General features: G+C 36.1%; 1 protein-coding gene across 1 annotated transcript in view; it reads right to left on the bottom strand.

Moving 5' to 3' along the window:
• Positions 1–3,938: 3,938 nt before the first annotated feature.
• Positions 3,939–15,267, bottom strand: part of LOC110466072 — a 77,135-nt gene continuing 65,806 nt past the window's right edge. Inside the window, exons 25-33 of the mRNA XM_021522393.1 lie at positions 14,049–14,235; positions 13,190–13,311; positions 11,591–11,802; positions 10,710–11,081; positions 9,210–9,310; positions 8,288–8,422; positions 7,402–7,712; positions 6,875–7,036; positions 3,939–6,620 (exon numbers count right to left, since the gene is read on the bottom strand). Coding sequence (XP_021378068.1) covers positions 6,548–6,620; positions 6,875–7,036; positions 7,402–7,712; positions 8,288–8,422; positions 9,210–9,310; positions 10,710–11,081; positions 11,591–11,802; positions 13,190–13,311; positions 14,049–14,235 — 1,675 coding nt within the window. The 3' untranslated portion in view covers positions 3,939–6,547. The remainder of the gene's footprint in view (positions 6,621–6,874; positions 7,037–7,401; positions 7,713–8,287; positions 8,423–9,209; positions 9,311–10,709; positions 11,082–11,590; positions 11,803–13,189; positions 13,312–14,048; positions 14,236–15,267) is intronic.

The following is a 15,267-nucleotide window of genomic DNA, read 5'->3' as shown; positions in this document are numbered from 1 at the left end:
GTGATGTACATCAAAAGAATCTCGCGGTCACGTAACGGTAACATTGACAGGCTGTAAAGTCGGATGTTGCTCCTTTGTAATCTTCAAAGGGCAGGTATCAGCCTAGCGATTGGTCAGGGTTTTTCACCTGAGAACAATCAAGCAGCTATCTTCGTGCATTCAATTTAAAGAGAACAAAAGTGAGCGTAACCCCTGGATATCGAGGATGTGGTCCAGCTGGACAAGTAAAGATGCAAAACTACGAGTGGAGAGACGCCTACTATCACTTGCAATGTGAGTTCCAAGATACTTCTGGATTCTGTAGAAGACTACGCCCGTCAATGGGCAAAACGAGAGCAGGCTGATTTAGATCCAATTTCAGAGATGATAAAATATATCATGTCGATCATTCAAAAAAAATTAGCATAACAAGAGGCCCAATGGGCCTGTATCGTTCACCTGGTATTAATCTCACACGTGTTACCTGTAATCTTGAATATAAGTCAATGTAATTCATTTTAACAAACTTAGTAGCACTTTATTCAAGCATGCTAATGGCCAAATATAAACATTCTGAGCCTTACTGAGCTTCAGTAGAAGTCGTTTAAAGATTTTGAACATATTTGATCCATGTGACCTTGAATAAATATCAAGGACATTCATTTGAACATACTTGGTAGCCCTTCATAACATTATGTTAAGGGCAAAATATCATCATCCTGCACCTTTAGGTTATTCAGAAGAAGTTGTTTAAAGGTTTCAAACATATTTGACCCCTGTCAAATTGAAAAGAATTCAAGGTCATTCATTTGAACAAACTCGGTAGCCCTTTATCACAGCATGCTTCTGGCCAAATATAAACATCAACAGTCTTTTTGGTTATTCAAAAGAAGTCGTTAAAAGATTTAAAACATATTTGACCCCTGTGAACTTGAATATAAGTCAAGGTCATTCATTTTAACAAAGTTGGTAGCCCTTCATCCAAGCATGCTAATGACCAAATATCAACATCCTGGTCCATTTGGTTATTCAGTAGAAGTTGTTTAAAGTTCTTTTTTAAACTATTGACCCCCCGTGACCTTGAATATAAGTCAAGGTCATTGATTTGAACAATCTTGGTAGCCCTTTAGCTCAGCATACTACTGGCAAAATATCATCACCCTGGGCATTTTGGTTATTCAGAAGTTGTTTAAAGTTTTTAACATATTTGACCCCTGTGACCTTGAATATGGGTGAAAGTCAGTTATTTTAACAAACTTGGTAGCCCTTCATCCCATCATGCTACTGTCCAAATATCACCATCCTGGTCCTTTTGGTTATAAAGAAGAAGTTGTTTAAAGTAAAATATTGACGCCGGACGGATGACAGATGGACGACGGACATCGCACCACGGCATAAGCTCACCTGGTCGAAGCATAAGCTCACTTGGCCCTTCGCCCAGGTATTGTGACACTGTATATACCAGAGGACTTAATTGAACGTAGGTTTTGAAGAACTCGAAAGAATCTCTCCTAAATATCCACTATTGATCACAGACCATACATGCAAAAGGAACGCTTTCGTTGTCTTATTATGAGAGCATTCCTTCCAAGAAAAGCGAATGTTGATACAAAAATTTGCTTGCCAAACATTTTCGAGTATAATTTGTCAATATACTGACGTTGAAATTGTGAGAATGACTGAACTCCCGTTTGACAATATCGTGTTGAGTGCGATGGCATGATTTTCAAGCAAGATACATGGATACTTTTACGATCAAACTGTGACCCTCTTGTGGCGATTTGTTTTGTTTTCATATTATAAGGACTGGTAACAAAGATCTTGCAAAGTTTTTCTATTTCATTTTCGGATTTAACGGAGATGTGTTGTCTTTAAATAACCAGAAAACCAGAAATCTATTGACGACATCGATCGTATATACCGGACTGGAAAGCAAGGATGCTACAGACTCGTCTACATCAGCCCCTTTTATCTATCATTACGTACAACATGACCAGCAGAGTTGGCTTACTTAAGAGTTGTACGATAAGCGTGACGATTTTGATTTTCTGTTTGTGAACTTTCCATTTCTTGATAGTAACCTCCCCAAATTTCGTTGCTAACATGTTGCAGTAAAATGCTTGCCCCGAGTATCATAATTTGTGTGAAATCATAAAGACTGTGGACGGACAAGCTTACAACACTGGGTTTCCAGGTATGCAAGTCTATGGAGATTACATGCAAGGAATACGGTCACCACCATGATGCCATTGGGACATATGCTATTTCTTTGTGTGATATGAAGGACGCTGTTTTAGATTGAACCTTTTCAGCGTCTCAATGTACACATTTTACTTGGTTCATATTTTGCCCTATTTTTATTGATTTTGACATCAAATGACGTTTTTTGTTGAGACTTTGGTATTCTTGTTTTTTTGAAGAGACATCTCTCACAATAAGAGAATGATTGCGTTCCTTTGGTTTGGTAGTGTATTGATTGAAAAGAATCCAACATTCAGATAGAAGAATCACTTTTGACCACAGGATCGATCAAATCATACCTCGAAGTTTTTTAAACTAACATTCCATTAGTTTCACCTCCATATTATACAGTATCACTATTGTAAGCCTGATTTAACGGTTTTAAGGATAAGAGTAAGAAGTTTAGACAACGGCCTGGTTGAGCAACCAGCAGATCCAGCTATAAAACTTTTTGTTTAAGGATTATCTTAAGCTTCCTAATCTGGCTTATCTCTTTATCATTAACTAGTATTCCGAAAATTATATCACAAATTCATGGTTAGCTAGTATTTCGTCCTTTGAAAAATTGAAAAAAGAAAAATCACAGGAATGAATTGTAACAATGTTTGCAGACAAAAATCTTTCTGCTTAGACAATTGCAGATTTCTGTTATGATTTCTGTTTGCATTTCAAGCTAACTCTTTCTGTACGATGGATATGATCGTTTAGTCAGTCTGAAAGTGAAACCAATTCAAATGCTCTAGAATAACCAATCATCATCCAAATTAAATTTCAAGGGAGGTAACAAACCCCATTCCCAGATATAACGTGTAAGACAATGAAGCACAACTCTTATCTCAAATCACAGGTATGATGTATTGGGCAGCATGAGACTGGGCCATGGTTAAAGTTTAGCACCATTGGCGTTTAACATTGGGTATTAGAGTAAAACTACAAGCAAGAGAATGTGTGTTTTGTTTTACAACATACAGTAGAATATATTCTAGGTCTCTGGAGATATATGAAAGTTTCAACATTTACTTTTTTTTTTTTAATTAGGAATATTGGCATTGACAGTTACATAAGTAAGTTTACACCTTCCTTTGTTATCTTTGTCTTTGTTATCGTTAAGGCCAGGACCCCCACCCCTGATGTCCGGTCATTGCCTTAAACGGTAGGAAACTTTATTTAGTGTGTCTACAGTCAGGAATCACATTTTTACTCAACTTGAAAAAGTAGAAATATATATGTGAGGTATAGCTACTTATATAGAGCAGGCACCTTTTAGATTGCTTATTGACTGGTAACGGGGCGAGTCTGAAGCTGCTGTATGTCACTCTAGTATTTATTGACTGGTAACGGGGAAGGTCTGAAGCTGCTGTATGTCACTCTAGTATTTATTGAACTGTGTTACAAGTTTCTTTATTGAAAACAAGGAAAGAGGAAGAAAACGGTTGGTTTTATCACTTTTATTTGGTCTCTTCATGACAGTTAGACTGCAACTATCTACAAAATAGCATTTCTCACTCATATCTCAGATACAAAACACATCAGGCTGTCTATATATATAGATCTGTACACTATTTGTTCAAAACATAATTAGCACACATTTGACATCAGTCCATAAAAATACCAGGGCCTGTAATCATGAAACCGTTCTCATGCTCAATCATGGATTTTGTGCTCAAGCCTATTTTCTTGTTCCGGTTATAAATTATTTAAATAATCTTATTTTGTCAATTATTTTGAAAAGAATTGAGACTTAAAAGCCGAATACTGTTTTCAATGTTTTCAATTAAATTTTTGATCATTTGAAATTATTCAAGTGGGTTACTAGAAAGCTAGGTTGAGCACAGAATCCATGCTTGAGCATGAGAACAGTTTCATGAATATGGGCCTAGAAATCTTAGTTACACTTGGCTTATTTTTATTATAAAGTCATTACTAATTTTTTTCGAAGGAACCTGAATTTCTATTTGGTCAGATTTTCAATGTTGGTTGTGATCAAAGCTTGATATAATATTTAATTTGTTATCTCAATAAAAACTATGCTGAACAATTTACTTGTGTACATTTAGTAATATATGTCTAATCACTATCAGTATTCCTAGCAGAAAACATTCCCAAATTTTCAGGTGACCTGTTTTCAATACTGTCTTTAAAAGTCAACTTTCCTTCCCAAAAATCCATGACTTATTTTCAAATAATTTGTTCTATTAAAGGTAAACATGTACATTTGAACCCTTTGCTTGACAAACGAAAATTTGTTTTATAAGCTTGCACTATAAGTTTTCAATTACTGTTCAAAACAAACTTAGCATTTATTATTCATGATGAATCTTATTTCGAATGTTTGGTATGATGTTTCCCATCAGAACCGTCTAAAAAAATACCATTTTATGCAAATTGCAACTCTGCCACTTCAAAGGACTGTGATGTCATTTTTGACATGGCTTATCCAAGCATCTAGAAAGAGGAATTAAGAAATCCAGGTATCATATGGGAGAAACAATTATAATGTATAGATTTATGTTTATTTTAAAGAGGAAAATTATCTTGAATTAGAAACATGATTTAATGAATATCACCTCCTCATCAATAAATTGTCGAAAGAAAAATTGTGAAAAAAGATTTGTGAATATCAAAAAGTTGACAGCAAGTGAGAAATACATGGTAACATTGTTGCTATTTCTTTCTATAAATGTGTTCCTTTGGGCAATAGCATCAGGTGAAGAGGAATTGATTTCCTGTGTTATAAACAAAGGAAGACAACTCTTCTTGGGTCATCATATGAGATCATTTTAATAAGAACAAAAGCGGTAGGACCTATTGCCCCTGTTCAACATAGTAAACTAGTCCACATTAAATGGTGGGTTAGTTTATGTAGGTTTAACAGGGGATGTAAATGAATTATATCATTGACATGGTCAAGTCAATTAAAATAAATGTAAATTATAATTATATATATATATAATTCATATATTTATATGAAATATTTTTTGGACTAGATATATTTATTAGGAACATATATATATATAAATTTTATGTTTTACATCAATATTGCAGACATTAATTTTCTCTTTAACACACACAAACATCCACACATTCAAGTCCAGCTTCCATTTACAACAAACAAACTCACTATGTGTATCTATTATGTAAATTATGTTAGTATTATGACATTTTATTCTTCATGCTCTTCACCCAGAGCAGTTTAACTGTAATTTTCTCCCAGCTTTACTGCCTTCATTGTCTTTTTAAGATCAGCAAAGTAGGATTTCATCTTTCTTCTCCAGAACGCTTACCATTTTTACCAAGTTTAGGAGAAGCATCACTAACAGATGTGAGGGGAGACAACTCTTGTTGACTCAACGCCTTGTCGCAGTGTGTCAAAAACACTGCTGTACATTTCTAGTCAGTCCACACTTAGCGTGCAGCTGAACTCATTATGATCTCAGAACTTCATGGCTGATCATTTCTTAAACATCTCAGACTTTTGTGACAATAATTTGCCAACAAACAGGAATATACTTTGTCTATAAAAAGTTTGTTAAAAAAATAACATGTCCACAAACCTGGTTGCTGACGCAGCACAGCGAACATCATACAACACTGGTTCCTCCGACAAGGCTTCTTGATCATGGCGGCCAACAGACCTCATCACTTTTGTTCCACAAAGTGCTGACACTTCCACAGTTTGACACGTATTCCCTTTGATGTAGCACTAAAACAACAGTCGATCTTACACTGTATCAGGAACAATATACTCCCTTTGATGTAGCACTAAAACAGTCTATTTTACACTGTATCAGGTACAATGTATTATCAAGTTTAATTACACATTAAAAGCAGGTCAAATCAGCTATCACAAATGCTCTCCGTTACACATCAAAAATGAGATTCGGGATAAAAAGTCACGTCACTAATGCTAAATACAATGCCCTGGGCATGGTACAAATGTATTGTGTCGACAAACGACATTTGGTAAACAAATGAGTGTCCTTGAATACCAAGAACAACACTAATTACCTCCCACACTTAACAGTGGTCAACAACCAGGAGTGACCTTGACCTCTAACAACAATGATGACCTTCAAATCTTCATCACAATGACTTGAGCTACTCACAACCTCCCAAGTGGCGTTCGACATTGCATTTCGTAGTCTTTTAATAATGTTTAACAACCAGGAAAAACCTTGCTCTCACAAGACAGTCTTGTGTCCTACAACACTTCTGTTGTATACAGTAACAAGAGTAGCTCCAGTAAATGTACAACAATCTGAAGCAATAAGCACTTATTATGCCTGTATTGTTCACAAGAGAATTTTAAAGATCCAACTGCGACCTTCTACATAGTCCTTGAGGCAGGTGGTGGTGGTTCATCAGCTTCATATATTATACGTAGGTTCATAAAACCAGACCTGGAAAATACAAAAATGATTTATTTACATTTAGTTTTAAGTGTAGTTGTAATTGTTGTAAATTGACAAAACTGGAAACTCAAATCATCCAAGGTTTCTATTGCAGCTCCTGGTAAGTAATGCTTTTGTGTTTTGTTGAAGCGAGGAAGCTTTATCGAGTAAAAGGAATGATTTTGATAGCAATTGTTTTCAATTTTCTGTACTTTCTCTGGTGTTTCAGGATTCCGATGATTCCACCGTGACATTGTACCCACCGTTTCATGTAGAGCCAGATGACTGTACCAAGCAGCTCCTTGACAATGATGACAGACAGGTAGATAAGGACAATGTAGCTCGTATCAGAAATCATCTGTCGGATACTTTTCAGGAATGCATCCATCTGTACCTCCGCCACCGTTGACTCCGCCCCTGAATGTCTGATAAAAACAAAGATTATCATCATTTTACCTGTACAGTGTTTTCTTGTGAACTGAGTAATGTTATCATTTGACCTGTATAGAATTATCATGTGACCTGTATAGACTTAGCATGTGATACTGTTATAGTGTATCATGTGACTATAATATTCTTAAGTGCACTATTGTATAGCACATAAATTTCAAGGAGTTCAACTTTTACACTGTTGCACCAAATATATTTCCCTTTACATTGCTGAATATAAGGTTGATTTTTTCAGATTTGCTTTTTATTAAAGTTTTTATTTTGCCAATTGTGTTTAATTTAATGAAGCCCTAGCAAAATATAATAACGATTTTCTTTTATTTACTCTGCATTTTCGTACCCCTCATACAGCTCCGGTTCGACCTGCTGAAAGTGACAAGCTGATATCTGTATATCGTTGAATCTGGTGTTGAGTGGTTTATTACACTTGGCCTTTACGTCCAGTTGCTGGAGGTATTTACAGTAGAGCTGACCGTGGGCATCGCCGAGGACCTGCCATTGTCTCTCCACCATCTTGTACACGTAATGGTGGCGCTGTATGTGTAAGTTTACCAGCTCTTGGTATGTTGGGTACTCCATCATGTTGATACGCATCGAATGGGCCTTTATACGATTATTGATGAAGTCTTCGTTCATTTTTAGGAGATCATCCTGGAAAAAGAACAAGTGTATTGAAATTTACTTTTAAAGGAATTAAATAATACATGGCATGATATATTGGTTTGGTTTGGTTTAGTATTGTTTAACGTCCTATCAACAGCTAGGTCATTTAAGGATGGCCTCCCCTGTGTGCAAGATGCATGCGTGTAGTGTATGCGTGTGTTTTGGGAGGCTGCGATATGTTCGTGTTTGTCTCCTTGTGATAGCGCGAAACTGCATGGTGCTGACTATATAGTGCTACCTCACTGAAACATACTGCCGAAGACACCCAGCAGGATACCCCACCGGGTCACATTATACTGACAACGGGCGAACCAGTCGTCCCACTCCTAAATTGCTGAGATTTAAGCAGGAGTAGAAACTACCATTTTAACAGACTCTGGTATGTCTCAGCCAGGGGACGGAACCCAAGGCCTTCCTCACGGGGGCGAACGCTCAACTAAAGGCCAAAAGTGCAGGTAAATACTCTCTAAAAGCACCACAAAGCCAGATTTAACATTGTTATTTTACCATAAAATACAATTTAAAATCTCAGAAAAATTAGAAAAGTTAATTGCGGTACTCACAATGTTGTTGTAATATCCTAGGTAACTGAATGTCTCTCTGTTGACGAAGTGGAAGGTTGCCACGGACAACACATACATAATTAGACACACCAGCACCGTGGCTATCACCTTCGGTATAAACATACTTGATAGTATCTGGAAAAGATAATAATGTCATTTTATCATTTTCTCTCTTCCAAATATGGCAACTGGACAAATAAACTGATCAAAGGACTATGTATGGTTTGGGCCTTTTTTGGCCCCCAAATCCATCAAAATTAAAAATCTTCCATAGAACTTTCAAATGACAGTTTCTTTAATTTTGAATACTTCCCTGGTACTATTATATAAACATTCATTTAGGTTTTCAATTATGGCTGTCATGGTAACCAGTTAATATTTGCATAAATTAATGAAATTTGAATATTCAGTAAATTTTGACAGGTTTTTGCCTAGTGTTTCTCTTAGTTACCATAAAGTGCATTCTTGAACTAACTATCTATTTCTCCTAAAGATGTATTACAGATGCCTACATATTATCCTTTGATATTAAGTTTGTTCAAGCATGCACTCTACAGTTTCCAGAAGGAAAACTATGCAAAATATGACAAAATTGACTGAATATTCATTTTTTTCTTATTTATGCAAATTTGAACTTGTTACCATGGCAACAATAATTAGAAATACAAATTGATATTTTCATGACAGTGTTTGGGAAGTATTTAAAATAAAAGAAACAGTAATTTCAAAGTTCATTTAAAGGTTTTGAATTTTGATGCATTTGGGGGCTAAAACACGCCCAAACCATACACAGTCCTTTGGTTTAAATGAACAACTTAAGTGATTAAACATAAAAGTATGTCAAGACTATTAATCAATTCAAATGTTGAAAAAAAAAAAAACAATTAAATCAAATAGACAATAAAAATTCTTAAATACTTACTTTAAAGAAGAATTCCTTCATTGTATGGAAAAATCCTTGTTTAAACCATTTTTTTCGCTTCTTTATATACGCTTCACTTTCACTGGCGTGTCGGGATCGTGCTGTAATTAAGTCAATTCAACAACATTTTGAACAGAGAAATCAATAAATAAAAAATATCTCATAAAAAATATGACTTCATAGTGTACAACAGAAGCCAGTCTGATGTATGTTTCTAGATATTGGAATTAAATGAGGACAAGTGATTTTTATTAAATATCATGTCATATTTTATCAAAATTCATTTTAACCCTTTCACCCCTAGGTTACTCTACCATAAATTTATCTGGATGAATCCATTATGGTCCACAGTGGTGAAAGGGGTTAAACAACCAGGAGTTGTTTAATGCTATTACTATATGATGCCATATTGTCATCCTGATATTGATAGATTATATTATCTATGGGTGATATAGATATGTTCTATTATCTATGGGTGATATAGACATGTTCTATTAGCTATTGGTGATATAGATATGTTCTATTATCTATGGGTGATATAGATATGTTCCAGTATCTATTGGTGATATAGATATGTTCTATTATCTATTGGTGATATAGATATGTTCTATTATCTATGGGTGATATAGAGATTCTATTATCTATGGGTGATATAGATATGTTCTATTAGCTATGGGTGATATAGATATGTTCTATTATCTATGGGTGATATAGATATGTTCCAGTATCTATTGGTGATATAGATATGTTCTATTATCTATGGGTGATATAGATAGATTCTATTATCTATTGGTGATATAGATGTTCTATTATCTATGGGTGATATATATATGTTCGAGTATCTATTGGTGATATAGATATGTTCTATGATCTATGGGTGATATAGATAGATTCTATTATCTATGGGTGATATAGATAGTTTCTATTATCTATGGGTGATATAGTTTCTATTATCTATGGGTGATATAGATATGTTCTATTTTCTATGGGTGATATAGATATGTTCCAGTATCTATGGGTGATATAAACAGTTTCTATTATCTTTAGGTGATATTGATAGATTCTATTATCTATGGGTGATATAGATATGTTCTATTATCTATTGGTGATATAGATATGTTCTATTATCTATGGGTGATATAGAGATTCTATTATCTATTAGTGATATTGATAGATTCTATTATCTATGGGTGATATAGATAGTTTCCATTATCTATGGGTGATATAGATAGTTTCTATTATCTATGGGTGATATAGATAGATTCTATTATCTATGGGTAATGTCAGTCTATCATTTTTGTTGTTGTAGGGCATGTCAGCATGATACAATTAAATCCACTAATGTGTACAACAGCTTTATTAAGTATGGACATCTTTGATACCCAGATTACCTCAAATTCTATTAAAGTTCTCTACATATGTACATGTAGTTCATGAAAACCTGTAAATAAAACGTTTATACATGGTACCAGTGAGTTTGACATTAAGTTATATACGTACCTGTCTTGTCGCGGATGTCGAGGTAGATTGGATACCCAAACAACAGGAGCTGACTGATACCTATGGCCTTTAACATACGGTGAAGGAACCACACTAGGTCTATAAACAACATCAAACCAAAAAATACAAAATATCCACCATAACCAGCCCCTGACATCTTCTGGCCACCGGTCTGGGTCTCTGTCCCGTTTTGTTCGTACGATGGTTTGTTGTAGCCCTGAGGTTGGTTATTGTATATCCAGTAGTTATGTGTCTCCAGTGTTTTCTGATTGGACGTTGTCGTTGGTAACCGTTGTGACTGGCCACTGGTCCCTCCCATCACCGTGTCAGCCATACTGAACCTTGGTAGTTGTGGAGTTGGTATCGGGGTGTCTGTCACATAAAACTTTTATCTCAACGACATGGACAGAAATACACATGAAGGATTAAACTTGTTTATTTGTCAATAGCTGTCATTTCTTGTAAAATCGAGTTAAGATAGATACCCACAGGGATAAAATGTCCCAAAGTCACAAGGTGTGTCTAATTTATGTCCAAATATAAATTGGTATAGACTTTGGTGTATTGACAATAAAACACATTTAATCTAAATCCAGTTGAATAAGTGCGAGGATGAATCATTTCCTTCCAATTTTTTAATTTTTGTTTGTTTGCTCCTTTTTTACTTTATTTTATTTCCATAAAAACTACACCAATAAGACTTGATATATTATCTTGTCACATATTCAATAGAATTTTGCTGAAATGATAAGAAATTGAGAATAGGTGAATTGTGTAAAGTTTGAGCACTCGCTTGTTGACTAATCAAATCCTAGGACTTACCAGTCGTTGTATGTAAGAGGTCATTCTTTAACCCCATCCAATCAAATCCTAGGACTTACCAGTTGTTGTATGTAAGAGGTCATTCTTTAACCCCATCCAATCAATGAACGGCTTGGTGGGCAGGTTCATCATGTCCCGTAAAATCTTCACTTTACGTCGCAGGAAGTTAGCTCCTGACAGCCACTTGTTTTTCTCCACACTATCGTAGGTGTCACGTATATCAGAGGAGAAGACCTGCCTTGTGTACTTCAGGTAGTTATTGTATCGGTAACTAAAACAACAAGAAACACCAACATCTTACATACAAGTCAATCTAGTTTTTGTCCATCTAACATTTCAAACTGTAGTTATTGTATCGGTAACTAAAACAATAAGAAACACCAACATCTTACATACAAGTCAATCTAGTTTTTGTCCATCTAACATTTCAAACTGTAGTTATTATATCGGGAACTAAAACAACAAGAAACACCAACATCTTATATACAAGTCAATCTAACTTTTGTCCATCTAACATTTCAAACTGTAGTTATTGTATCGATAACTAAAACAACAAGAAACACCAACATCTTATATACAAGTCAATCTAGTTTTTGTCCATCTAACATTTCGACTGAAAAGCAGAGTTGGAAAAAATATTATCTACATATTAGTAAAAGAAAGCAGGGTTGTCAGTACATGTACAAGCACAAGGTCTAATGAGTTACCTCCCTTGTGTGTGATACAGGCCACAAAATAATCATTCATTATCTAATGTGATTTGGTGTTAAAATTTGTGAATCTTACACTGAACTTTTTTTGGAATAGAGAACAAAGGCATATTATGATTTTAAAACAATATAAGCCTGAAAAAAAATACAACTTCACTTATGGTGAGGAGCTTCTGTGTGTGGTCAGACAGGACGGTGTTTAGACCTCTGTGACCTAACAGGTGAGACACGTACCTAACGATGGCCAGACTATTGGTGAAGCTCTGTAGCAGCTGTTGTGTGTGGTCAGCCAGAAGGTTGTTTAGACCTCTGTGACCTAACAGGTGAGACATGTACCTAACGATGGCCAGACTATTGATGAAGCTCTGTAGAAGTTGCTGGGTGTGGTCAGCCAGAAGGTTGTTTAGACCTCTGTGACCTAACAGGTGAGACACGTACCTAACGATGGCCAGACTATTGGTGAAGCTCTGTAGAAGCTGCTGGGTGTGGTCAGCCAGAAGGTTGTTTAGACCTCTGTGACCTAACAGGTGAGACACGTACCTAACGATGGATAGACTATTGGTGAAGCTCTGTAGAAGTTGCTGGGTGTGGTCAGCCAGAAGGTTGTTTAGACCTCTGTGACCTAACAGGTGAGACACGTACCTAACGATGGCCAGACTATTGGTGAAGCTCTGTAGAAGCTGCTGGGTGTGGTCAGCCAGAAGGTTGTTTAGACCTCTGTGACCTAACAGGTGAGACACGTACCTAACGATGGATAGACTATTGATGAAGCTCTGTAGAAGTTGCTGGGTGTGGTCAGCCAGAAGGTTGTTTAGACCTCTGTGACCTAACAGGTGAGACACGTACCTAACGATGGCCAGACTATTGGTGAAGCTCTGTAGAAGCTGCTGGGTGTGGTCAGCCAGAAGGTTGTTTAGACCTCTGTGACCTAACAGGTGAGACACGTACCTAAAGATGGATAGACTATTGGTGAAGCTCTGTAGAAGCTGCTGGGTGTGGTCAGCCAGAAGGTTGTTAAGATTCTCTTGTTCCATCCTTGTCTTCGCCTCCCTTTCCATCTCAACCTTCAACTGTCAAAGAAAATGAGTGATCAACTCAAGATCAAATTCTAGACTTTCAGAAATCTTTGTTAACTGTGAATTAATCAACTGTTTGAGAGTGACGCATGATAACACAGCTATCACCTCTGTGTTGTTGTTACAAATTCTATTGTTATGTAAGGACTGGTTATTGAAATATGAATTTCGAGGTTGCATATCAGGAAAGTTAGGGTAGGGAGATAGAAATTATTCTATGATATTTGTTTTTCAATTGCTGGTCATTAGTGAATTATGTATTTGTTTGATTTTTTTATGTTTTTGTTTTGTTTTGACTTTTCGACTTTTCAAAATTAGACCAAAGTATTGTTTCTATAAGGTTTGTACCTCCAAGAAAATATAAGTAGGTACTGTAGGTAGCAATGTTTGTATAAATGACTTATATTTTCAACCATATTCTGATATTATTAACAATGATGATAGTCGCTTAAAACCACTTACTTACTCTTGAACTGCAATTCTTGCACTTTTGATTGTGAAAATTAAAAAAATATTCATGACCAAATAAAAGGTTTGGGGTCTGCATTTTAGGACAAAGATTCTGAGGAAGGCATGGATCCCTGCAGAAATGGTTTAAGACGTTAAAGGTGTCCAACTGTATTGTGTTGTTGTGAGTGATGGACCAATATTTTCTTATTATCTCACTGTTGTATTTGACAAGGCTGAGCTCACACTTTACATGTCCACCTAATGGCCATACAATAATCTACCTTAGCAAAATCTTCTGTGATCTTGTACATTTGTTGTTCACACATAGCCTTCGAACTGTTGGACAGTTGGTTCTGTCTTGTTATCTCTGCCAGCAGGTGGCGCTCCATGTGGTCAAGCTCTAGGTGGCTGTATGCTGACTTGACAGAGCGCTGTTGTTGATAGTTCTGGAGGAAGGCCGTGGTGTCACTTGAAGTGTAAAGGTAACAGCAATTCAGAATGTGTGATAGTACTGTGTACCGGGAACTTTTTGCTGCAGTTTAATCTTTCCTTTTTTGCCCTCCGTAATGAGGGTGAATTTTTCATTACAGCTAGAGGTGTCACGATTCACCGCGATGCACTTGTACCACGATTATTTATGTTCGATATTGATTCACGATTTTTTTCTTCTTCTGGATTGTCGATGTGTCACGATCTGAATATTAGTGTATGCTGCGAGACATTCAATTTCATTGGCTGATCTTCAATCGGCTGCGAGGATGCAATTTTCACAAAGCATTCATAACAAAATGGCGGACCGCCGCAAGGAAATGAAAATTTGTGATGCTCCGGCAAGCTTCAAATAAACAAGAGGCCCATGGGCCTTAACGGTCACCTGATATATTTATACAGAGAGTTGATTTTGTTTTTAACATGAACAGAAATATTATTCAAAGTGACAAAAAACAATAAAACCACCTTACTCAATATCTAGCATACAGATTTCAGACTAAAAAGGATTTGAAACTAGCACCTCTGATTCTTAACAAGGAAAATGAAGAAATTTTAGCACACTGACTCCTTTGAGCCCCACCCTACAGCCCTTGGGGGTAGGGCTGACTCAAAATTTTCAAAGTATCAAACTGTCGGTTCAAGGTTATAATTCCAATCAAGTTATTAACATGTAATAGGGGGAAACATGAGACCCCAGGGTCAAGAAATTCACAATTTTGGTAAAGCACCATAAGACCCTTCCATCTATGAAGAGTATTTGATTCTACCATATCTGGGTCTTGAGAAGAAGATTTTTGAAATTTTAGTAAATTCAACCCTTTTTGGCCCCACCCATCAGCCCCTGGGGGTCAGCCAGGGCTCATAGGTACATACTATCAAACTGCTACCTAATACTGATAATGCTAACCCAAATTGAATTACTTCCAATGGAAATTAAACAAATGTTGGTCCAAAATGTGATTTCCCTATATAAACTATAGTAAAGTTTACCCCCTCCCCAGGGGGAAA

Source organism: Mizuhopecten yessoensis, unplaced genomic scaffold, assembly GCF_002113885.1.
Source record: "Mizuhopecten yessoensis strain PY_sf001 unplaced genomic scaffold, ASM211388v2 scaffold213, whole genome shotgun sequence".
Classification (NCBI taxonomy): domain Eukaryota; kingdom Metazoa; phylum Mollusca; class Bivalvia; order Pectinida; family Pectinidae; genus Mizuhopecten; species Mizuhopecten yessoensis.
Note: the sequence above shows the minus strand (reverse complement) of the source record. Positions and strands in the feature narration are given on the sequence as shown.